This window comes from Chlamydomonas reinhardtii, chromosome 1, assembly GCF_000002595.2.
Source record: "Chlamydomonas reinhardtii strain CC-503 cw92 mt+ chromosome 1, whole genome shotgun sequence".
Classification (NCBI taxonomy): Eukaryota; Viridiplantae; Chlorophyta; class Chlorophyceae; order Chlamydomonadales; family Chlamydomonadaceae; genus Chlamydomonas; species Chlamydomonas reinhardtii.
Window position 1 is genome coordinate 7,547,063 of NC_057004.1, and position 21,389 is coordinate 7,568,451.

The 21,389-nt window shown below is 65.1% G+C and overlaps 3 protein-coding genes across 4 annotated transcripts; all 3 read right to left on the bottom strand.

Annotated features, from left to right (window-relative positions):
* Window positions 1-3: 3 nt before the first annotated feature.
* CHLRE_01g054433v5 (uncharacterized protein) lies at window positions 4-7,209 on the bottom strand. Of its 2 annotated transcripts, XM_043059021.1 has the most exons (4): window positions 5,105-7,209; window positions 3,562-4,907; window positions 2,010-2,166; window positions 4-1,485 (listed from the first exon to the last, which is right to left on the bottom strand). In XM_043059021.1, the coding sequence occupies exons 1-4, from the start codon at window positions 6,978-6,980 to the stop codon at window positions 1,436-1,438; spliced, it is 3,429 nt and encodes a 1,142-aa protein (XP_042928935.1). In that variant the 5' UTR covers window positions 6,981-7,209; the 3' UTR covers window positions 4-1,435. The 2 variants fall into 2 exon arrangements, with proteins under 2 accessions (XP_042928935.1, XP_042928936.1); XM_043059022.1 differs by lacking the exons at window positions 4-1,485; window positions 2,010-2,166 and adding an exon at window positions 2,734-3,257.
* An 806-nt stretch (window positions 7,210-8,015) lies between these two features.
* CHLRE_01g054500v5 (uncharacterized protein) lies at window positions 8,016-15,779 on the bottom strand. Its single transcript, XM_001700170.2, has 10 exons — window positions 15,463-15,779; window positions 15,055-15,197; window positions 14,721-14,851; window positions 14,258-14,382; window positions 13,432-14,124; window positions 13,046-13,244; window positions 12,136-12,853; window positions 11,805-11,956; window positions 10,535-11,497; window positions 8,016-10,345 (listed from the first exon to the last, which is right to left on the bottom strand). Exons 1-10 carry the CDS (start codon window positions 15,531-15,533, stop codon window positions 10,256-10,258), a joined length of 3,285 nt encoding a protein of 1,094 aa, XP_001700222.1. The 5' UTR covers window positions 15,534-15,779; the 3' UTR covers window positions 8,016-10,255.
* Window positions 15,780-16,383: 604 nt separating this feature from the next.
* Window positions 16,384-21,299, bottom strand: CHLRE_01g054550v5 (uncharacterized protein). Its single transcript, XM_043059023.1, has 8 exons — window positions 20,196-21,299; window positions 19,931-20,050; window positions 19,360-19,757; window positions 18,594-19,168; window positions 18,346-18,421; window positions 18,068-18,195; window positions 17,609-17,907; window positions 16,384-17,321 (listed from the first exon to the last, which is right to left on the bottom strand). The coding sequence occupies exons 1-8, from the start codon at window positions 21,207-21,209 to the stop codon at window positions 17,079-17,081; spliced, it is 2,853 nt and encodes a 950-aa protein (XP_042928937.1). The 5' UTR covers window positions 21,210-21,299; the 3' UTR covers window positions 16,384-17,078.
* Between the last annotated feature and the right edge of the window lie 90 nt (window positions 21,300-21,389).

Sequence of the window (21,389 nt, forward strand, 5' to 3'; positions counted from 1 at the left end):
CGGTAAAGCTGGTGACACGGCCACAATGACGCAAGCACGCAAGTGGCAAGACACCACCGTGCCCTGGTGACAGCTGCAGCTTCAGTACATGCTGGGACATGCACCCGAATCAACACCGCACGTTCTGCCAGTAATAGCTGAGTCGCAGCCTAACGTCGCCTTCAGGACCTGAATGTGCGTTGCAAGGTGTTATCGCGTCTTGTTGTGTGGAGCGCAGATGTTGCCAATGAAACTAGCGGGGTTGGGTACAGCGGTGACAAGTGTTCCCGGGTCACGGGAAAAGGGGCTGAGCCCCAGGGGGGGGGTAGAATCTTCCGAAACAGACCCCATGCCTCAAATGGATAGAGCTCAACGAGAAAATCACGAATCCGCTTTCAAAATCGAAAATGGGTTTCTGGGTGCAAAGTTATGGATGCGGATGTTACAGAGGGGACAGTCCCAGCTCCCGAAGACGCCGAGCCATCACATGCTATCAGGGCCCAACCCCGACTTTGCTGCAAACCCTCCCGCGGGCAAAGTCCGTGTGACTCCGCGCGCGCACAGTGAGTCCTAGCCAAGCCTCAACCCGCCAGAGCCCCACCGCTGTGCCTCAACGCCACAAGCCTAGGCACAGGAGTGCCGGGAAACGTCTAGGCCGCAGGACACACGCACAGCGCACGCACTAACCAGGGCGCAAGCGTCCAGGTACTAGAACGGTCGCCCACACGTGCATCCTGCCCACACACAGAGCCACCAACCACGCACAACCTCTCACGGCGAGGGGGGCGGGGAATCAGCTTCATACGGCAAGCGCAAAACCATGCCGTCACCAACAGCCCGAGACATGAAGGGATGCGCAAACGGCACAGCGTCCCAACCCTTTGGCCTGATACCCAAAGTCACAAACGTCTGGAGACGACCCCAGAAGTCAGCTACGACGGCAAGTCCAATGCTCAGCACCCGGGCCGACGGCAGCTTCGCTCGCGCCGCCAACCCGGCCATAACCACACGCTGCCGACCAAAGTCCAGGGCAGACATAGCAGCGAGACACACCACATCCCACACAGGTGGCGCAAGCCCCGCAGGCGGGCGCACTAACCACAACTCCTCACGTGAGAAGGCACTTAGAGCCTCCTCCGGCATGAAACCCATAGCCATCCCCATACTTTCCCGCAGTGACAGCGCAACAGTGCAGTCCCAAAACCAGTGACGCCGGTCCCCATCCTGCATGTCCACCCCACACGCCCAACACGGGTCAACAGTAACGCCTCGCGCCCGCTCGCTAGCATGCCGTGGAAACGCCCAGCAAGCGTTGGCGGCCACACGCCACAGTGCTTCCTTATGATGATTCTCCCATTTCAGCGACCACAAGCGGGCCAAGGTGCACACGAAGGCCCCCGCCGCCAGGGCAGCCCCCACCCCCGACACACCCGCATCGCACACATACTGCAAATGCTTAGCCTTCAGGGCGGCTAACTGTGGAGCCATTTGTAGCACGGTCCCCGCCTTCACCGTATAGGCAGTGAGCAGGATGGGCGGCCCCCCGCACTGCAACCATCCGAGTCCCCGCACCACCCGTTGCACCGACGCCGCCGTAGCACTCACGACGTCGGCCACCGGGAGCGGCAGCGCGGCGGCAGGCCCCCGAGCCAGCTGGGCCGCACGCGCGGCGGCAGCCCAGCCAGCGGGAAGAAGGGCCACCGCCGCCGCAAACCGGTCGGCCGCCTCTTGAGGCGACGCCGGCCCCGGCAGGGGCGACGGCAGGCGTGCCCGCGTGCTCCAGTGCAGCACCCGCCTCCACACAGCAGTCACATACATATCCGCACTCGCTTCACCAGACCGGGAACCCTCCGCCCAAGGGCTTGTCAATGCCTGCCGCAGTTCGTTCAGGCCGTCATGCGCTGCAACCAGCTGGCCCACACACGCCAGTCCCGGCAGAGCGAACAAATCCGCGAAAGCCAATTCCCACGTGCGGCCGTCCACACACAGCGCCGGGTTAGCCCACAACGGCACATGACTCACCCACGCGCCCGGCTCGGGCGGCGCCACAAGAGTCACCGCGGGCAATGCAGTCATGGCTTTCAGCAGGCGCGCAAACGGCTTGCCCGCCGGGGTGAGCGGCTTATTCAGCACACGGTCCGCGGCCCCCCGCACCAAGAAACGCAGGGGCGTTGCCGCCGGGTGCACCTGGCGCAGCCACGCCGCCGCGACCCGGGTCCACGGGGGCACGTACGGCAGCAGACCACACACACCCAACACACACCGGACCACGAGACCGGCTTGCCGCGCTTTCACATGCGGCACCAGCGGCAACAGGCCCGCCCCCCCCACCGCCGGAGGCAGTTGCATAAGGTCAATGGAGAGGCCAACCGGGCGTGCATGTGGGCTGGCATCAAACTGGGCCGGCGACAGTCGCCGATCCACCACCGCCGCCACCCTGGCTAGCAGCCGGTCCACAACGTACAGTTGGGGGAGACCCGCAAATTCCAAATGATACAGGACCTTGCCCAAAGCATAAGCCGACGCCGCGGCCGCCCGACCAAACATGGACACGGGCATGCGCGCGATTTTACTCAGCACCCCCATCACGGCCTCAAACGTAACTGGTGGGGAGCATGCGCCCCAATCCCCGTAATGCACCCCTAGTGACTTGGCCGCCGGCACCACACGCCAGCCAGGGGGCAGGGGCGGGCCAGCCATGCCGGCCGGCAGGGCGCCAGCACCGCCGACCGTCCCCATCACCATCAGTTCAACTTTAGTCATATTTAACCGTTGTCCAGACGCCCGCCGAAACACATCCATGTCCGCCAGGAACCCCGGCACCGCCTGAAACCCCTCCAGAAACGGCGTGCAATCATCCGCATACTGGGACGCCAGCACCGAAGCAAGGTTAGCGAGCACACCATGCCCCCGGCTGCGTAGCCATGACAGAAGGGCTTGTGCCACAGCGAGGTAGAGCAACGGAGCCAACGGGCAGCCCTGCCGCACGCCCGCCATCAACGGCACCCATCCTGACACACGTCCATTCACCAACGCCGCCCCACGTGTATCAGTTAACAGGCGGGACACCCACGTAAGAAAGCCCGCCCCCACGCCCATGCGCTCCAGACACGCGAGCAGAAAAGAGCGGTCCACCGTATCATACGCCTTGTAAAAGTCGAGGAAGGCCGCCACAGCCGGGGCCTTTTTGGCGGCTTTCAACAGGCCAGGAGTAAGTTGGAGCAAGAGGACGTTATCGGCAATGCGACGGTCCGTCAGAAACGCAGTTTGCTCAGGGTCTATGACACGCCCAAACACCGGTTGCAGTCGCAAGCACAACACCCGGGCAAGGGTGCGGTAATCGGTATCCGTCAGCGTGATGGGGCGATAATTAGAGGGCTCGGTAGGGTCGCCCGACTTAAAGAAGAAAGACCACACGCCATCCAGGAGCCCGTCAGGCACCCCAGCCCCCTCCCCCACCGCCGTAAACACATCCGCTAGGACCGGCGCAAAAACACTGTCATAGTGTTGGTATAACTCCACCGGTATGCCGTCAGGGCCCGCCGCGCGCCCAGCCGGCGCAGCGGCTAGCGCCGCGCGCACCTCCGCCGCCGAGACCGCAACCCGCCCCAGCTGATCCGCCTCTTCGGCTGTACACCGGCGCCCGTGCTGTTGCAGCGCATCCAGGACTTGCGTGCGGGCATCCGGAGCGGGCGGCGGCGCGGCACTGACGTCCCTCCAGTACCGCGCCATCACCTGCCCCATGACCGTCGGGTCGGATGTAGTGGTGCCATTGGGCTGTTTCAACTTGGCAATCACGCGCGGCCCACCCGCCGGCCGCAGCATGCGCGTGAGGAGAGGGCAGGGCTTCTCGCCGCCACGCAGCCACGCGTGGCGCGTACGTCGCGCCGCGCCGGCGGCCGCGGCCACGGCGGCCTCCGCCGCCGTGCACCGCGCCCGCACGGCCGCCTGCGCCGCCACCTGCACATCACCGCCAGCCTCCACCGCGGCGGCAGCTGCTGCCGCCGCATCAAGCGCGGCCGCCTCCCGCTGGCTGGCGGCCACACGCCTCGTAACAGCTTCCCGGCTCAGGCGGTTGGCGGACGTGGCGGCAGCCCGTTTAAGGGCCGGCCACCACTCCAGCAGCTCAACAGGATCAGTAGGGCGTGCCGCCAGGGCCGTACCCAGCCAGGCACGGTAGTCACGATCCAAGTCTTTGAAGTCCCGGAAACCGAGGTGGGCCCTGGGCAGGCTCCGAGCGGGTGGCGCGGCTTCAGGCGACGCCGCAAGGGCAACCGTCACAAGCATATGATCGGAGGGCACCCCGGCGGCGACGCCGCACTCCAGGACCTGCGGTTCGAGGCCGCCACTGCACAGAATGCGGTCCAGCCGACTCGCCCCGTGAGGGTGGAAGAAGGTACACACGCGGCGAGCCGGGTGGCGCCGCCGTAACACGTCAATGAGGCCAGGGCACGCCGCCGCCAGCGCGGCGGCTGCGGGTCCGTCGCTGCGCGCCCGGCCAGTGACGGTGTCCAGCGCCACATCTGCCACAAAGTTGAAGTCAGCTGCCAGGAGGTGCTCGCCCGAGCCCGACGCCCGAAGGCCCACCCACTCACGAATGAAAGCCTGCTGCGCTGTGGATGCCAGGGGAAAGTAGGCTGACGTCAGCGTGAAGGTGTGTCCACCCCACTGCAGCTGCAAACTAACACCGCGGCCCGCCCACGCGCCAGCCGCCACCGACACGGCAGCTGCGCCGCCAGCGAGCACCATGGCGCCTTGCTGCAGGAGGCTCGACCGAATGAGGATTGCCGTACCGCCAGTAACACGACGGCCCTCCGGCTTCTGGGCCGGCGCCCACCACGCAGTCCACTCGCGTGCATGCAGCCGCTGAGCGGCTGCCGCCAGGTCCGCCGTGACAAGGTCGATGTCCGAGTCAAGAACGTGCGTCTCTTGGAGACAGACCACATCCAGGCGCTGCCGTTCCCAGCAGCTCAGCAGGGCGTGCAGGCGCGAGCACCCCAGGTGGGGCACCCGCTTCCGCAGCCCCCGCACGTTATGCGACCCCACCCGCAAGGGCCGGGGCCCCGGAGCGGCCTGCTTCGGCCGCCGCATTACTGCTGCCCGCCCCCGGGCGGGGCAACCGAGCTAACGTCCATGAAGTCGCCAGGACCGCCCCGCCGGCCCTGACACAGCAGCTTCGCGTTGGCATCCGGCGCTGTCTCCGCATCCCCCAGCAGCCCCTGCCCGACGCCGCCCGCCAGGCCCTCATCACCCACACCACCGTCGCTGCTCCACCCCGTGGGCAGGACCGCCGGGCCCACGATGCCCCCCAAGCCCGCCGTTGACACCGGCGCGGCCGGCGGCGAGGCCGGCTCCACGCCCGCCGCAGCGGTGGCCTCTACGGCGGCCATCGTGCCACTCACGCCTGCTGTCGCGACCACCGCCGCGGCCGCCCCGGCCTCGGCCGCCGCCGGGGTGCCCGTGGCCCCGGCCGCTGCTGCCGCCGCCGCCGCGGCTGTTGCGGCGGCTCGCACCGCCGCCGCCGTCGCCAAGGCCTGTTTGGCCGCCTTGCTCTCCCGGATGGCCAGCGCCAGCGCCGCCTCGCCCGCCGCGGCCGCCGCCTGCGCCTGCTCCCGGCTCCGCTTGGGGGCCGCACGCCGGGCCGCAGCTGCCGCAGCGTCCAGCGCAGTCGGCGTCCGGTCCGGCATCACCTCATCGTCGTCAGGCATCGCCTCCATCGCGTCCTGGTCCACCAGCATGCGGAAGGGGTTGGGGTCAACCACCACCGCCGGCACCACGGCCGCGTTCGCGATCACCGCGGCGAAGACCGCCGGCACCAGCGACCGGACCACCATCGCGTCCGCCTCTGCAGCCGCGGACACCACGCGGCCGTGGACCTTCTGCTGCCACGGGCGGGCGTCGCGGCCGCGGCCGCTGCCGTTGCCGTTGCCTCGGCCGTCGAGCCCAAGGCCCGCCGCGGCACCACGGCCGCCACCGTCGCCCACGCCCACGCCCACAGCCTCTGCGGCAGCAGCCGCCGCCGCCTTCAGCACCCCCACAGCGGCGGCATCCGCGCCCGCGGCAACCGCCGCGGTGACCGCCGCAGCCGCGGCCTCCGCCGCCGCGGTCGCCCTCACGGTCGCAGCCGCAGCCGCGGCCGCAGCCGCGGCCGCCGTGGCCGCCGCGTCCGGAGTCGCCGTGGCCGCCGCTCGGGCGGCAGCCGGGGCAGGCGGCGGGCGGCGCACCCGGCGCACCTGGGCCCCCCGGGCCGCCTGCGCGAGGTACCGATCGATGTCCTCCCGCTGGAAGATCACCTGACGCCCCCACCTGCCCAGTCCCACCGCGAAAGCGTCGTCGGCCGATGGCAGGCGCGCGGTGTCGCCCACCTTCACCAGCACTTGCCCACTCTGCAGCACGGGCTGCGAGAACAGGTATGAGAACACGTCCCGCTTAATCTCCTCTACTGGGGTACTCAAGAGGTCCTGCACGAGGTCCCGCTGTAGTCCCTCGGGCAGTCCGTGGGGCAGGCCGCTCACGCGCAGCCACCGCTTGCCCTTGGGGGGCCCCGCCTCCGAGTACTGCGCCTCAGCCTCCCAGCGAAGGCTGGGGATATCACCGGCGGCGGGAGCCACCACGCCGCCGCCCTCGTCCAACAGCTCCGACAGCTTAGGCTCCAGCTCGCACGGGAAGGTGGCATCGAACTGGATGCACACCACCGCCGCTGCGGCACCGCCCCCGCCACCGCGGCTAGTCACCGGGATGCCGAGGCGTTGCGCCGGCCCATCCACGCCGGCCGCCGCCGCCGCCAGCAGCAACGGCTCCCACAGCAGACTAATGAGGCCATTCACCACCGCCTGCCGATTCTCTAGGAAGAAGGCGAGCGACTTGTCGCCCGAGTAAATTGCCCGAAATTTTGTCACGACCCAGTCACCGGCGTGCGCCTCGAGGTACTGTAACACAGGTCGAGGCGTAGGTACTCTCAAGGCCTCAACCAACGGGCCTTTGCGGCGTTTCACGTTCATGTTACAAGTCGGTCTGAACCAAAGTCGGAGCCAAAGTCTGAACCAAAGTCTGAACCAAAGTCTGGGGGATATGGGCGCTGTATATGACCCCTCAAAGTGGCCAGTCGGTCGGTCGGTCGGGGGTCCCAAGAGGTTTTGCACAGGTTCGTGCCAAGTTTTGTTCCTAGCGCTTCTATCCTGCAGCACGCGGCGCAATGGGTGCAGCTCAACGAGGCGTGCGTAGGTATACCCCAGTATACCGCAGTTTGGGGAGCGGCATGTCGGCATGTCGGGAGATGCCTGGGGAACTGGTCAGGGACAGGCCGGTGCCGGCCGGGTTTTGCATGGATGAACGTGTCAGCACATTTCGTATCATCAAGTAACATTGAAGTAAGCCGTTGCATAGCAGGCCAGTCTATCAGGATACTTGTCGGCAGCCGGGCCACATGTCCACATGTCCACATGTCGGTCGGTCAAAGTGTGTTCCCAAGGCGGATCATCAAACATAGCAATAGAGCTCACCGAGAGCAGTCAATTGGCACCAACCTGACAAAAAACTAAGGGGTTCTGAGGGGGTTTTGGGGGGTCGTACGGCAGGGGGGGTCGGTCGGTCGGTCGGTCGGGGGGTCCGGGAGGTTTTGTGGCATGGGGTCAAAAAAGTTTGTTCCTACCCCCCCCCCCCCTGTGAGCCCCTCCACAGTCTGAGGCCGAACAACCTCATCGCCCGGACATAGCCGGGGTCGGTTTCCACAGGCACATACAGTGCTCGTATCTTAAGAAGGCAGGTGCGGCGCCAGTGACAGATTTCCGGAAATCTTTGATTTTAAGAAACCCGCTGCCGCCGCATCTTTGTTCCCCAAAAAATTTCCGGAGGCTCCGTCCCCGACCTATGCACGGTTCGTGTCAGGCCAGGGGGGTGGCCAGGGGCACGCCATGGTACTGAGCATCCGGTGTACTGCCAAACAAGGTTGTCCTGTTGCAGCGTGCCAAATGCGGCTGCAGTTGCCCCCCAGCCCACGCTCCGGCTCCGGCACAGCAAAATATTCCGCCGCACGGCATGCGCCATTGTTACAGCGTGCGGGGTGAGGTTGCTGTTGCCCCCAGCCCATATGTTTCGGCTCCGGCGCAGCAAAATATTCCGCCGCACGGGATGTGCCATTGTTACAGCGTGCGGGGTGAGGTTGCTGTTGCCCCCAGCCCATGTTTCGGCTCCGGCGCAGCAAAATATTCCGCCGCACGGGATGTGCCATTGTTACAGCGTGCGGGGTGAGGTTGCTGTTGCCAAGTTAACACTACCGGCTCCATGGCTCCATGGCAAATCGTGGCCCATCCCCACGCCAAACCCCAGCGCCCTCACCCATGCTCATAATGCTCACTCACCCACGGCATGACTCCCCTGGTAGAAGGCTGACCTATCGTGGTACCCACGCCCCCATGGTACCAGCAGGACACGGCCGTAGATTATCCTGGGGAACCTCAGTCACCCTTGCCTTGGGCCCGGACAAGTGACAGAAACGCCCCAAAATGTCTTCTGCGATTCTCAGAAAGACCTTTCAAAATCTGAAGCGTTTTCACAGATTTTTGGCCACAGGAATCAAGAATGTCTTCCGCCGGAGGCATTTTTGGGCAAATTTCTGTCGAAAGGAAGGAAGATACGAGCACTGGGCACATAGCCAAACCAGGTGCCTATCTAGCCAGACACAGCACAGTTGTCAACAGCCGCACTACTTGTCATGCCGCTACGCATGCCCTGCCAGCCGCTACCTAGACACCAGCCGGCTCCACAGCCTGCGCGCTTGCGCCGCTTCTTGGGCGGCGCTGCGCTCTCCTCCTCCACGTGGCCTTTCCCGCCCCCTCCGCTACTAAAATGCTGCTGATGCCGCCGCCGCTGCCGCCGCTGCTGCCGCCGCAACTGCTGCTGCCGCCGCCACCGCTGCCGCCGCCAGTCTGCAGCGATGCAGGTCGCTTGTGCCCCAGCAGGTTGTGCCCCAAAATCCCAAAATCGCTTGAAAAATTGCTTTACAATAGTGCGTGACGGCAAGCGTGCACGTGGTGCAGGGGACTTGCACGGTTGCACCCCCCCTTCAGCCACGACGTCTTGCCAACAGCATCTTCGTTCATATCTTCCACCGTGCGAACCTTCTTCACCTGCAGTACCGTTCTTCGCCTAAATCCCAAGTCACAATTGTATTTCGTAACGGAACAATCCAGCCACCGCTTGCGAATCTTCGCATCAGGGCTAGTATTGCAAAGAATGCACACAAACCTCAAAAGCGCGGCCTGGCCCACGCCTTCCAATTCTGAAGCCGCGCCCGTTCCAAACGGGTCCAGGCGAAAGCCGCGCCACGCACCGTGCAGGACCACGCGCAACCCCACACCCGGGGGCCTGCCCATCCTCCTGTAACTCCACATCCAGATGCCATGCTGTGTCCTTGTCGCCCCTATCAACAAACAAAACCCAGGCGCTTTGTCTTTGGCATACTGTTGTCCACACACACACACACCCAAGAAACACCGCCACGCTCCGTGTACCGTACATGCACCTTGGTGCACTTTGGGCAGGGCACCCGGCCGCCCCCCGCAGCACTCCCCGCAGCACTCCCCACATCACGCCACGGCTCACTGTCCGCTTCGCGCACACGCATCCGCGCGGCCATCCGCCTCCTGCCAGCATATGCGGCAGGGCAAGGCCCCTGGCGCCGTGGCGCCAGCTCCGTCCATGTCAACTGACCTCGGTTATTCTTCTTCTGTTGAAAGAACCCCAGAGCTGTCAATTGCTTCAACCGTGATCCCAACACAAAGACGCACGCGCAACCTCTTGACCACGAGCGCATCCCTTCGAATCTCTGGGAACTCGCGCCTCTCTGTGCCTCCCGCCCCTACTGTTGTCAAGCACTCCTCAGCGGGGCCGCCTGCGACCCGCCGCCGCCGTCGCCCCTCAGGCCTGCGCCGGCTGCACCTGGCTCCTCGGGCCGCCCGGTGTGTTGTTATTCCGGGGGAGGGCACGCACACGAAACTGCGCGCCCGTCCCGCGTGTTGAAGGAGCGGGAGCCCCAGGAGCAGGGAAGAATGCCGGCGCCTCGTCCGAACTGACATCATAAATGCCATGCCCACATCCATCCATGCGATTTGCTTTACCCTCGCTCCACGAGCGAAAAACCGTAGAGTTTTGTACGACCCGTCACCATCCATGAACAAAACTTGCATGCTGCTGCTGTTGTACTATCCTCATACCGATACGCACACACATGCCTCGCCCCTGGGAGGCGGGGTGTGCCGCTAGGGTTGCGGCGAGCTTAGGCCTTGATGCCCAGGGTCTCGTTGACGCGCGCCAGCAGTGCGTCGGTCTGCTTCTTGGCGTCACCCAGGAACATGAAGGTGTTGGGCTGGGGGTGGGTGGGGAGGGCAAGAAGGAAGACTGAGCGGCAAAGAGAGTATCAGCAGAATGCGAAGCACGCAGCGACTCCCAAGGTGGCATATGGACCTTCTCCACACCACCCGCCCGTCACCCAGCCCCGCTCCTCTCCATCCCTCTCTTCATCCCGCCCCTCCCTCCACCCCGCCGCGCCTCTCACCTTATAGAAAACGGGATTTTCAGCACCAGCGTAGCCGGCGCCCATGGTGCGCTTCATGAAGAACACCTGCTTGGAGCGCCACACCTCAATCACGGGCATGCCCGCAATGACGCTGTTGGGGTCCTCCACCGCCGCGCTGTTGACCGTGTCGTTGGCGCCAATCACCAGGCACACGTCCGCCTCCTCGATCTCCTCGTTGATCTCGTCCATCTCAAACACCACGTCGTACGGCACGCCCGCCTCCGCCAGCAGCACGTTGAGCTGGCCGGGCATGCGGCCGGCCACGGGGTGGATGCCGAACTTGACGCTGATGCCCTTGTCCGTCAGGTGCTTGGCCAGCTCGGCCACGGGGTACTGCGCGTTGGCGACCGCCATGCCGTAGCCGGGCACGATGATGACCTTGGAGGCGGTGGTCAGCGCCTCCGCCACGCCGCCCACGTCAATCTCTTGGTGCGTGCCCGCCACCGCGGCGGCGTCGGCGGGCGCCTTGGCGGTCATGCCGTAGCCGCCCAGGATGACGTTGGGCAGCGAGCGGTTCATGGCCGTGCACATGATGTACGACAGGATGGCGCCCGAGGAGCCGATCAGCGCGCCCACCGCCGTCAGCAGGTCGTTGTTGAGCAGGAAGCCCTCCGCGCACAGCGCGTAGCCCGAGTACGAGTTGAGCAGCGTAATGACAACAGGCATATCAGCGCCGCCGATCGAGGCGGTCATGTGCGCGCCCTGCACGCCCGCCAGCACGCCCGCCGCCACCAGCGCCAGCACGCCGGCGTCCGTGGAGCCGTCGCTGGCCAGGAAGGCGGCGCCGCAGGCCAGGTTGGCGGCAAAGAGGCCCAGGTTGATGGCGTTCTTGCCGGGCAGCGACAGCGGGTCGGACTTGAGCACGCCGTGCAGCTTGCCAAAGGCAATGGCGGAGCCGGTCATGGTCACGGCGCCGATGAAGTCGCCCAGGTAGGCAATGACCTGTTGAGGGGTGGGGAGGGGGGGCATGGTGGGTGAGTTGGGTGGGGAGTCAGCCGGCAGTTGCGGCGGAGCTCCCAACATACAAACAAAGCAACCCCTGCTGCAATGTTTGCAGTGTTGAGGTCGTCTGCACGCCAGCGGCAAAAGCCTCCAAGGCATTGTGCCCTCCCGTCGCCCTTCTCTTGCCCCTCCCGCCCAATCTTTTTACCCCTGATCCCCCGAGCTCGGGCGTACAAACCCCTCCTCTCGCTCAACCATCTATCTGCCTCGGCCCCTTCTGTCCCCCTGCCTTCCGCCCCTCCCCCACCTTGTGCGTCATGTCCAGGTGTCCGGGGTCTGCCGCCATGACGTTGGCGATGGAGGTGACCACCGCCGCCAGGCCTACCAGCGAGTGGAAGGCGGCCACCATCTGAGGCAGCTCCGTGATCTTCATGGTCTTGCCCACGTAGTGGCCCGTGGCTGCGCAGTGGGAGGAAATGGGGGAGAGTGGCAGAAGCCAGTATAAACCCAATAGCGGCCGCAATATGCACAAGTCGATTGCACGAAACGCGTCGCTTCTGTCCCCCAAATCAAACCCAACCCAACCAACCCACCCATCCCAAACCAAACACAACCAACTAAACCTCCTCACCACTCACCAATGCCGGCGCCGAGCATGGTCAGCACCTGCGCGTACACGGCGGCGGGCGCGTTCATGACGCCCAGGGTGGTTGCGATGCCGGTGCCCACGCCCGCCATGCCCAGCGCGTTGCCGGTGCGCGCCGACGACTGGTTGGCCAGGCAGGCGATGGCGGCGATGCACATCGCCGAGGAGGCCAGGTAGGAGGCCGAGGTGACGCCCTCGGGGTCGCCGCCGGTGCCGCCCATGAACAGCGAGGCCGCCACGTAGCCGCCCACCAGCGTGGCGGCGGGCAGCGCGTACAGCTGGTTGTACTCCACCGGGTCGGTGGGGCGCTTGAACATGTCCAGCATGCGCTGCGTGATGGTGAAGCCGCCGCCAATGTTGATGGCGCTGGCCGCCACCGCCAGGCCCGCCAGCGCCTGCGAGGTGTTGCCGGGCAGCAGGCCGCCGCCGGCCAGCACCATGCCGCCCACCGCCGTCAGGCCCGACACGGCGTTGGTCACCGACATGAGCGGCGAGTGCAGCGCCGGCACCACGCCCCACACCGTCTGGTAGCCGCAGATGGAGGCCAGGCCGAACTTGGTGAGCATGGAGCTGAAGGCGGCCGAGGGCGAGGTGGCGCCCAGCGCCAGCGCGGCGGCCACGGCGCCGGTGGTCACCAGCGCGCTGCGCTTGGTGGGCTCGTACAGGTCCACCGGGCCGGTGTCCTTCTTGTGGTCCTTGGTCTCGTTGACCTGTGGGTGTGTGTGTGGGTGCGTGTGTCGGTGTGCTTGTGGGTGTGCGTGTGCTGGTTCATTCTGATGACTGTCTTGTCTGGCTCAGTGGTAGATGGTTCGGCGCGCCACTACTGCACGTCCCAGCTGCGTCCACCGTCATCATCACCAACCGCCACCACCACCAACCCTCCTCCCGGCCTCTCGCCCCACCTTGGTGTTGGCCTGCGGGATGACGCCGGGCGGCGGCGGCCAGCGCAGCTCGCCGTCCTCCAGCACCAGTGAGCCGCGGATGACGGGGTCAGCGTGGTCGATGCGGAAGTGGCCCTTGGGGCCGCCGGTGAAGGGGCCGGCGGACAGCAGCAGCTTGGAGATGTTGTTGGCGTACAGGGTGGACGACTGGCCGGCCATGCTGCGAGGTGGAGAGAATGGCGGGGGGATGAGATGGGAAAGGACGCCCCAGAGAGACCGACTAGACCAACCATGACAGGCAAGCTCTTTGTCAAATCCGCCAGGGGCACCAGGTGCCGCCGCAGCCCCCACAAGCAGTCTCCGTCCCCTTTGGCCCCCTCCGCGCCCCATCCCTCCTTGGCTCTCACCGGCTGGGCATGTCGGTGTATCCCACCACGGTGACGCGGTTGGGCGTCTTGACCACCTCGCCGGGCTTGGTGTAGCCGCAGTTGCCGCCCGCCTCCGCCGACAGGTCCACAATCACCGAGCCGGGCTTCATGCTGTCCACCATGTCCTTGGTGATCAGCAGCGGCGCGCCCTTGCCGGGGATGAGGGCGGTGGTGATGATGATGTCCACCTCCTTGGCCTGAGCCGCGAACAGCTTCATCTCGGCCTCGATGAAGGCCGGGGACATCTCCTTGGAGTAGCCGGTGCCGGACTCGCCCTCCTCCTGGATGTCCACGGTGAGGAACTCGGCGCCCATGGACTTGGCCTGCTCCTTCACCGCCGTGCGCGTGTCAAACACACGCACGATGGCGCCCAGGCTCTTGGCAGCCCCCACTGCCGCCAGGCCGGCCACGCCGCCGCCGATGACAAGGACCTTGGCGGGCGGGATGCGGCCGGCGGCGGTGATCTGGCCGTTGAGGAAGCGCTCAAAGTGCTGGGTGGCCTCGGTGACGGCGCGGTATCCGGCGATGTTGGCCATGGAGGACAGCGAGTCAAACATCTGCGCGCGCGAGATGGTGCGCGGGATGCAGTCCATGCCGATGGCGGTGGCGCGGCGCTTGGCCAGCGCCTCCACCAGCTCCTTGTTGCGGGCGGGGTACAGGTACGACACCAGGCTGCAATCGTGGGAGAGGGGGGCAGGCGGGAAAAGGAGGGAGGGTAAGAGGGCCGGAGCGCAGCAGAGACAGGAGCGTTGAGAGGCAGCCAAGCCCTCGAACACTTGCACATGCGCATCGTGGCGTAACTCACACGGCGCCCTCCTTGATCTTGTTGACCTCCTCCAGCGCGGGCGGCCGCACGCGCAGCACGATGTCTGCGCCCATGGCCTCCGTGCTGTCCACCAGCGTGGCGCCGGCGCTCGCGTACTCGGCGTCCTGCAGGGGTGGGGGTGGGGGGCGGAGGGTGGGGTCAGGCGAGGGTCAAGACAGCAGTGGGCAGGGACGGAGGACACTGGAGGTTTAGGGAGGGCTAGGAATGTGCGTGATGGTGCTGTTACGTGAGAGCGGTACCGGTGCGGCCCGGTTTATGGCAACATACACAGTTCATTGGAAATGAATCCCTGCGTACAGCCCGGCCCGGATCCAAGCTGCATAATAAACCTGCTACTGCAATGGCCTGTGAGCCAGGTGTAGGGCCACGCGGCATGCACTCTCTAGCTACTGGTAAGATGCTCGGACTAGTCCAGGGGCGGACGCACTCCAGGCGGTCTTACCGTAAACTGGGAGTACTCGCCGGCGCCCTTCTCGACAACGATGGTCTTGAAGCCCTGCTTCAGCAGGCCGGCCACGGCGGCGGGGCTCAGCGCGACGCGGCGCTCGCCGGGGGCGTTCTCGCGGGGGACACCTGAACATAGGAGGCGAGGGGGCGAGCGGTTGGTTTGATGGGTAGGGCCACGCACAACTGACGGGCTGGATGCGCTCTATGTGCATTGCATGCAAGGCATGGCGCAGTCGAGGTCGCTGAAGTCTCACGAGTCAGCCTGTGTGCAAGCGAGGCGCGAAGGCAGAAAGCACACGTGCAGAGCAAGGGTCGCTGTCGTCGCTTACCGACGACAAGGTTGGCATAAGGAATAGGGTCCTTAATAGGCTCAGCGGGGCCAGAGGTGGAGGTGCCAGGAGCGGTGCCGGCCAGCGCGTTGGCGCGCACATTCGGGCGAGGGGTCTGCGCCAAAAGGCGAGCGATGGAGGCCCTGCGCGACACACGCAAAGGTGTCAAGAGTGGCGCAACAGGAAGCAGAAGCGGGCCAGTGACGGCCGGGCTCAGTGCAACGAAAAGCGATCGTCTGAGGTGTCAAGCGAAGGGTGTTGCTTCCGGCTGTCCGAGGCAGCGCGACCATATCGCATGCATAGTTAAAGCATAATTGAATCGCCCTGACTGGTGCGGGGCCCCAGAGCGGGCGCCGCGACTGCGCCCGGCGGTGTCGGAGCCTGAATTTCGAGCCAACTGTTGCTCACCTCGTCGAGGGGACCTGGCGTGAGGAGCGCAGGCACATGGCCTGGCCCTTACGACCGAGCATGGATAGCATGTTGGCGGTCAAGCGCCTCTCGGCAAGCTGCTTTCGTGGGGACACCTCGATGTTGTCGCGCCCCCGACTCTCTCTAAAGGATATAGAGCAGGCTCTATACAAATTGTGTCTTCTTTCGTGTGCGTGCGAGTATAACGCCCAATTGGTGTTCAGGAAGCATTTATGGGCGCCGAACAGCGCCCCATGCCGACATGGAAAAAGCGAATTTCGTGTCGTCGCCTTTGCTGGGCTCGCGCGCTTTCTACAGTCAAGCTAGCGCTTCATTTAGCCGGCGTGTTGGAGCATATCTACCTGGTGGCGGCAAACCCAGGTTGCCCTTGGTGTTGCGAGTCGGCATGTTCTCTTTAACGGTGTCGGAGCCGTGGAGCACCTCTCGGCGCCTGCATTCGGCATCGCCATAGCGAGCCCAAACAAGGGCGGCTTTGTGTGTGATCAAACGAGCGGCACGTTTTGTTCAGGACGCCCTTGAAGTACACCGGCCGAAAGAGCGGGTCACGGCTTGCCCGGGCGCCTGGGCCTCGGCCCGCCCACCTTTCCCGCAGCTGGCCACAGGACGCAGCCTGTTGCAAATGTGGGGGTTGGGAGCGTGCATGCTTCAGCGCGAGGGGCAACGCGCCTCTACCGCCGTAACGCGCCCCTCTTCTGTTCCCGTCCGATTGTATCGACACCCGCGTGTCCACGAACGCATCGTGTACGTGACCCGGTGGCTCCAGTTGTGGGGTTTCTGCCCGGCACCAACCTGTGACTTCCCTTCACTGACGCACTGATTGCGCGGCCGGCAGACGCCGCCGCTGCCCTTACCTTGTGGCTCAAGTTTGGCACCAGTGCCACAGGATTGCCGCAACCAAAATGGTGTGGACGATGGCGTGCCAGGCTTGCAGCCCTCACTGCTTGCAGCCGTGACGCTTGGTCGCCTTGCCCGTTTGCTCGGTTCCTCACGTCAGTCACGTGGCAGCGGAGTGCACAAGACAGCGCAGGCGCGCGCCTCCTTACGCCCAGTCGCTTCCCTCAATCCCCGTGCGTCCGTCCGTGTCGCGTCATACGCACACGAGCAGGTTGTGGTCTTGTGACACACACAAACACACACGCACACATGTCCTGTTTCCGCGTTGCTTCTTTCTACTCACTAACACACGTACGGTACATGTGTGCACAGTGCACCAGCTCTCGCCCTCACCCAGACGCGTTCATTTGTTGGCTAGCTATGTATAGCTATGACTCCTCAAGCACTCTATGACTGCAAAACGTTCCTCGTGAAGTTTCCTGCACAGTCACGGTTCCAATGTGAAAACGAGTGTTAAAACAACTCCACCAAGTGCATGCCCCAGTACCGCACACCACACATCCACCCACATACCGAACTCCTCAACCGCGTCCGTTGCTGCACCAACGCTCTCCCACAAAAACCTCCCACACGCCTCGTGCCTCATCCAGGATAACCCGTAAACTGGCGATCAAGAAACGCACCAGCAGTAGCGCTCCCTAGCTCGGCGTGCGGTACACTGCTGCCGCGCCACCCACCACCCGCCTCTTGCCCTGCCGCTCCTACTGGCTCTCCTCGTGCCCTCGGGGCCTGAACCAGTCCTGGAAGCCCCCCAATTCCATCAGCTCCCGTGTCACGCCGTCCACGTCTCCGCCAAAGCCCGGCCAGGCCAGGCACGGCCCGTCGAAGATTGGGCGCAGGTCCTCGGGCGCCTCCTGCCGCGCCGCTGCCAAGTCCACGTGGATGCGGGAGGAGGGGTCTGGGTCGTGGATGAGAAGGGTGCGCTTGCCCTGGCTCAGGGCGGTCTGGGGGGAGGGGCGGACAAGAGGACAGATGAGAGGTTTAAGTCTGAACTGCTGGAGAGAACTGCTGGAGAGAATACTAGCCACCTGGAGAGAATACTAGCCACCTTGGCTTAGTCCGGGGAGAGGCTGGTGGCTGGTAGCCGTGCGTGTCAACTAAAAGCATGGGGTTAGTAAGTGGTCATGAATGTGCAACATGACGGATTGCAAGAGCCAGGAGCGCATGGAAAGAGTACGGTACTAGGGGCACCTGCGACGGCCCAAGCGACGGCCCAACCGCTTGCCCCCACCTGGATCTCCCAATTGGCCTTCAGGAAGGTGGATGGGCTGAGGAAGACAACGAACATGTGCGAGTGCCGTATCCCCAGCAGCATTGCCTCCTTCGTGAGGACGCCCGCCTTGTTGTCGTACCACGCCCGCATGCGGCGCCCCCGCACCGACAGCTCGGTCAGCGCCAGGGCCAGCGCCGCACAGCAGTCAGAGCTCTCGCGCTGCACGTGCGACAGGAAGAAGTGCCAGATGAAGGGCTGCGGCCGAAACGTGAGGGCGTCACCGAAGTTGTTGCGCAGTGAGAACACGCCGCCAATGCCTGCGCGTGGACGCGTGTGGATTGGGCATGTGCAAGTAGATTGGCCACAGGAGCCGACAGTGGTGTTCATGCGCACGGTGCATAGCGGCACACCCGCACTCACAATTGCGCATCCCCTGCCAAACCGTTTCGACACCAACCTAAGAACGCCCTCACGTACCGTCCACGTGCCCCTTCCACCGCCCCAGGCCGCGCTCCACGACAGAGTTGTCTTTTGTGTCCCACTGCATGTGGAAGCGTGCCTTGTACGACGGAATGGAGTTGGTGTGCTTGGACTCAAACTCCACCCTGAATTGGAAAAGCAAACAGCGAAGGGGAACGGGAGGACATCACGACCAGGAGGATGGCGCAGGCAAGGTAGGAGCACTAATGTGACGACCCTGCTCCTCACCGGCACCCGGCCCTGATAACCCACGCCCCTGCCCACGCCCCGCGCACCACAACTCGATGAGATCTAGCTCGGGCTGGAACCTGGCCTCAAGCTGGTACCAGCCCCACACGTTGCCCTCGCGCGCTGCGGCATGGACGGACGGGAAGGGGCTGTGAGACAAAAGCACAATCCGTGTCAGCGGCTCGGGAAGCCACCCGAAAGCAAGCGGCAGGCTCCCAACCGCACTGGCCACGCGGCCATTGCCCGCAGGGCCACAGCCCCCCGCACGCCCTTCCACTCACACGCCCACTCTTACCGGCCTGCCCCTCATAGTACAGCCATCGCCCCTCGCGCATCAGCTGCAGGCTGGCCGTGTCCGAGCGCGCCTCGTGCAGCTCGAACACGAACTGGTCGTGGTCGGTGGGCAGGTGCACGCAGCGCCCAAAGCCGGCACTCCGCATGAGGTGCTGCAGGCAGGCGTCCTGCTCGTACCAGCGCCGGTACAGGGCGCTCACGTCCGAGCGCCGCAGCAAAGCGGAGACGGGCCCGGGCGGCGCCGAAGCCACACACGCGGACAGCTCCACGTGTGAGGCCATGCGTGGGTCGGGGTCATACAGGAACAGCACGGGCAGGCCCCGCGCCGCCGCACGCTCCAGGTCTGACACGAAGCCGGGGTCTGACCAAGCACCCGGAGACAGCACCGCCAGCACGGCCGCGCTGCAAGACAGTGCTGCCGCGCGCTCCTCCGTTGATGCCCCCAGGCTGCGAAACAGCCGGATGCGGCAGCCGGGGCTGCTCTGCTCGTGCAGCCCCGAAGCAAGGCGCACACCCAGGCTGGCCGCGCCGTCGGGCGCCCCAGCCAAGTAGAAATGGTAGAAAAAGGGCTGCGGGCTGCGCGTGCGGGAGAGGGAGCGAGTAGAGAGGCGAGGGGCGGCGTAATGACGCAAGGTACTGACAGAGGCTTTGGCGCGCTCACCACGATGGTCACAACACCCACGGCGGACGCCCACAATGACGACACATGCAGCCCCCATGCTCCGCCCCGCGCCTGCCTGCCGCGTCGGTGCTCCTGCCGTACTCACCGCAGCACAATGAAGTCTTCTTCCTCAGTCAGCTGCAGCTCTCCGCCCTCGCCCCCCACCGCCTCGCCCGTCCACCTGCCCCAGTATTTGCCCTGCTTGACCTCGCCCAGCTGCAGCACCCCTCCTGCCCCTTGCGCCTCCCACTCCAGCTCCATCCGGTGTTTGTACTTGGGCATGGAGCGCCCCGCCTTGGGCTCGTACGAGACGTCCAGGTGGATGCGCCGCGCATCCGCCTCGAACTCCGCCTCCACCTGGTACCAGCCGCGCAGCAGCACGGGGCCCCCGTCAGGCGGGCGGTGGTAGGCGACACCCTCGTAGTAGAAGCGAGGTAGGTGGGCAGAGGGCAGGCGCAGGGGGGCGGGCGGGGGCGCGGCGCCAGGGCGCGGCGCCAGATACGCCTGCACACAAACACACACGGGCGCACACACGGACGCGTGGCCGCACAGGAAGGGGTAAAGTGAAGATATGTATTGTGCTTTCAGGAGGAGGCAAGCAAGGCAGCAGAGCTGGTTCCACTAATAAAAGTGCCTGTACCGCGCCGTACACAGCCTTATACCGCAGCTGTCCCCACCGGCAGCACGCTCTCTGCCTCGGGCCGCCGCAGGCGTATACCGCAGCCGCCCATTTGCGCCAGGTGCCGTGCAGCCGCCTCCTCCGCGTGCGGATGCATGCGATAGGGAATGGCCTCCACCTGCAATCAACCACGCAATCAGGTGCGGCACACCAGCGCACCGCCCAGCGCTTCATTGCGGCACGTGTGCATAATTTGCCATTTGTGTCATCGGGCCGAACCCCCCCGCCCCGCCCCTCCTGCGCCTCTGTCCCCTCCCACTCACATCCTCGAACAGCTTGGAGAAATCTGCCGGCGCCGTGCCTATGAGCTGGCCCAAGTCCACCGCCGCCGTGCGGGCCAGATCGAACAGCTCGGCGGGCGGCGAGGCGGGTGTAGGCGGCGACGGCACGTGGCAGCTGGCCGCGTCCGGAGCGGCCAGAAACAACAGCAGCACACCCAGCCCGCGCTCCTGAGCCGCCCGCACCGCTGCAAGCACCTCCGAGCAAGCCCACACGCCGGGGCTAAGCAGCACAAGGAGACTGCCTGACGCCGCGACGCGCGCGACAACGGACTCTTCCCCGCTACTGCCAGCTGCCCCAGTCGCCGCCCCCGCCGCCGCCACAACAGCAGTAGCAGCCGCGGCGGCACTCTTGGGCGCTGCTGCCGAGCTGCATGCGTCAATCACGCGCAGCGGCTTGCTGGGCCGCACCAGCTGCCGCCACTGGCACAGCAGCCGCTGCTGGAGCCCACCCGCCTCGTCCGCACGGCATGCCAGGGCAATGTGGAACAGGTGCGGCTGGGGAACCAGCTCGAGCGTCAGCTGAAGCGCGGGCCCCCCGCCACTCGCGTCATCCGCTGCTGGGTTGCCGCTGACTGCAGCCGACAGGCGAAGCACGCCGTCTCGAAGAGTGCCGAGCCACGCACCCGCCTCAACAGTGGTGCAGCTAGCTGGCGCCATAGCGCCACCAGCGTCGTCGGGTGCTGTGGTTGGCGCGGCGACCGTTACAGCTGAGCCCGGCGCCAGGCCGGCCGGGAGGACAACGGCGGGGAGCGGGTGCGTGTCTGCCGCATTGGCCTCCTCCTCAGCCGAAACCCACTCGAGCTCCACCACACGACCTTGCGCATTCGAGAAGCCTACTGAGCCCGTCTCAGCAGCATCGGCGGCGGGCTGACACCACTGCACCACCACCTGCACATGGCCCCAAGCTGTCGAGGAGGCTCCCGAGGCTCCGTTTACTGGAGAGGCCCGAACGGTACCCTCATAAAGGATATAGCCCGTATCTTGTTTTCCATGCATGCGATCGACCCGTCGTTGTTCAAACTTCAAAGCTCAAACGTAGCGGTCAGAAGACTTGGTTGATTGCTTGATTTAAGGCGTCTCAATATCCAGTAGATTAGTGTGGAGGAAACATTATTATATACTGCGAAAACCCCACCCCGAATGATGGTTTCTCCTGCGCATGAAGGATCCATCGGC

Bases quoted from the DNA above. Each gene is read 5' to 3' on its own strand.
- CHLRE_01g054500v5 (XM_001700170.2), bottom strand. From the start codon at position 15,533: ATGCTATCCATGCTCGGTCGTAAGGGCCAGGCCATGTGCCTGCGCTCC. The intron at 14,125-14,257 runs GTGAGTTACGCC...CCACGATTGCAG, and splicing joins AAGATCAAGGAGGGCGCCGT to CCTGGTGTCGTACCTGTACC. The intron at 13,245-13,431 runs GTGAGAGCCAAG...TCCACCTCGCAG, and splicing joins TACACCGACATGCCCAGCCG to CATGGCCGGCCAGTCGTCCA.
- CHLRE_01g054550v5 (XM_043059023.1), bottom strand. From the start codon at position 21,209: ATGCATGGAAAACAAGATACGGGCTATATCCTTTATGAGGGTACCGTT. The intron at 18,196-18,345 runs GTGCGCGGGGCG...TTTCCAATTCAG, and splicing joins CTAGATCTCATCGAGTTGTG to GGTGGAGTTTGAGTCCAAGC. The intron at 17,322-17,608 runs GTGGGGGCAAGC...CCCTCCCCCCAG, and splicing joins AGGCCAATTGGGAGATCCAG to ACCGCCCTGAGCCAGGGCAA.
- CHLRE_01g054433v5 (XM_043059021.1), bottom strand. From the start codon at position 6,980: ATGAACGTGAAACGCCGCAAAGGCCCGTTGGTTGAGGCCTTGAGAGTA. The intron at 2,167-3,561 runs GTGCGCGCGGCG...TGGCTGCGCCAG, and splicing joins TTGCGGTCTCGGCGGCGGAG to GTGCACCCGGCGGCAACGCC. The intron at 1,486-2,009 runs GCGCGTGGGTGA...TATACGGTGAAG, and splicing joins TGTGGCGCCGCCCGAGCCGG to GCGGGGACCGTGCTACAAAT.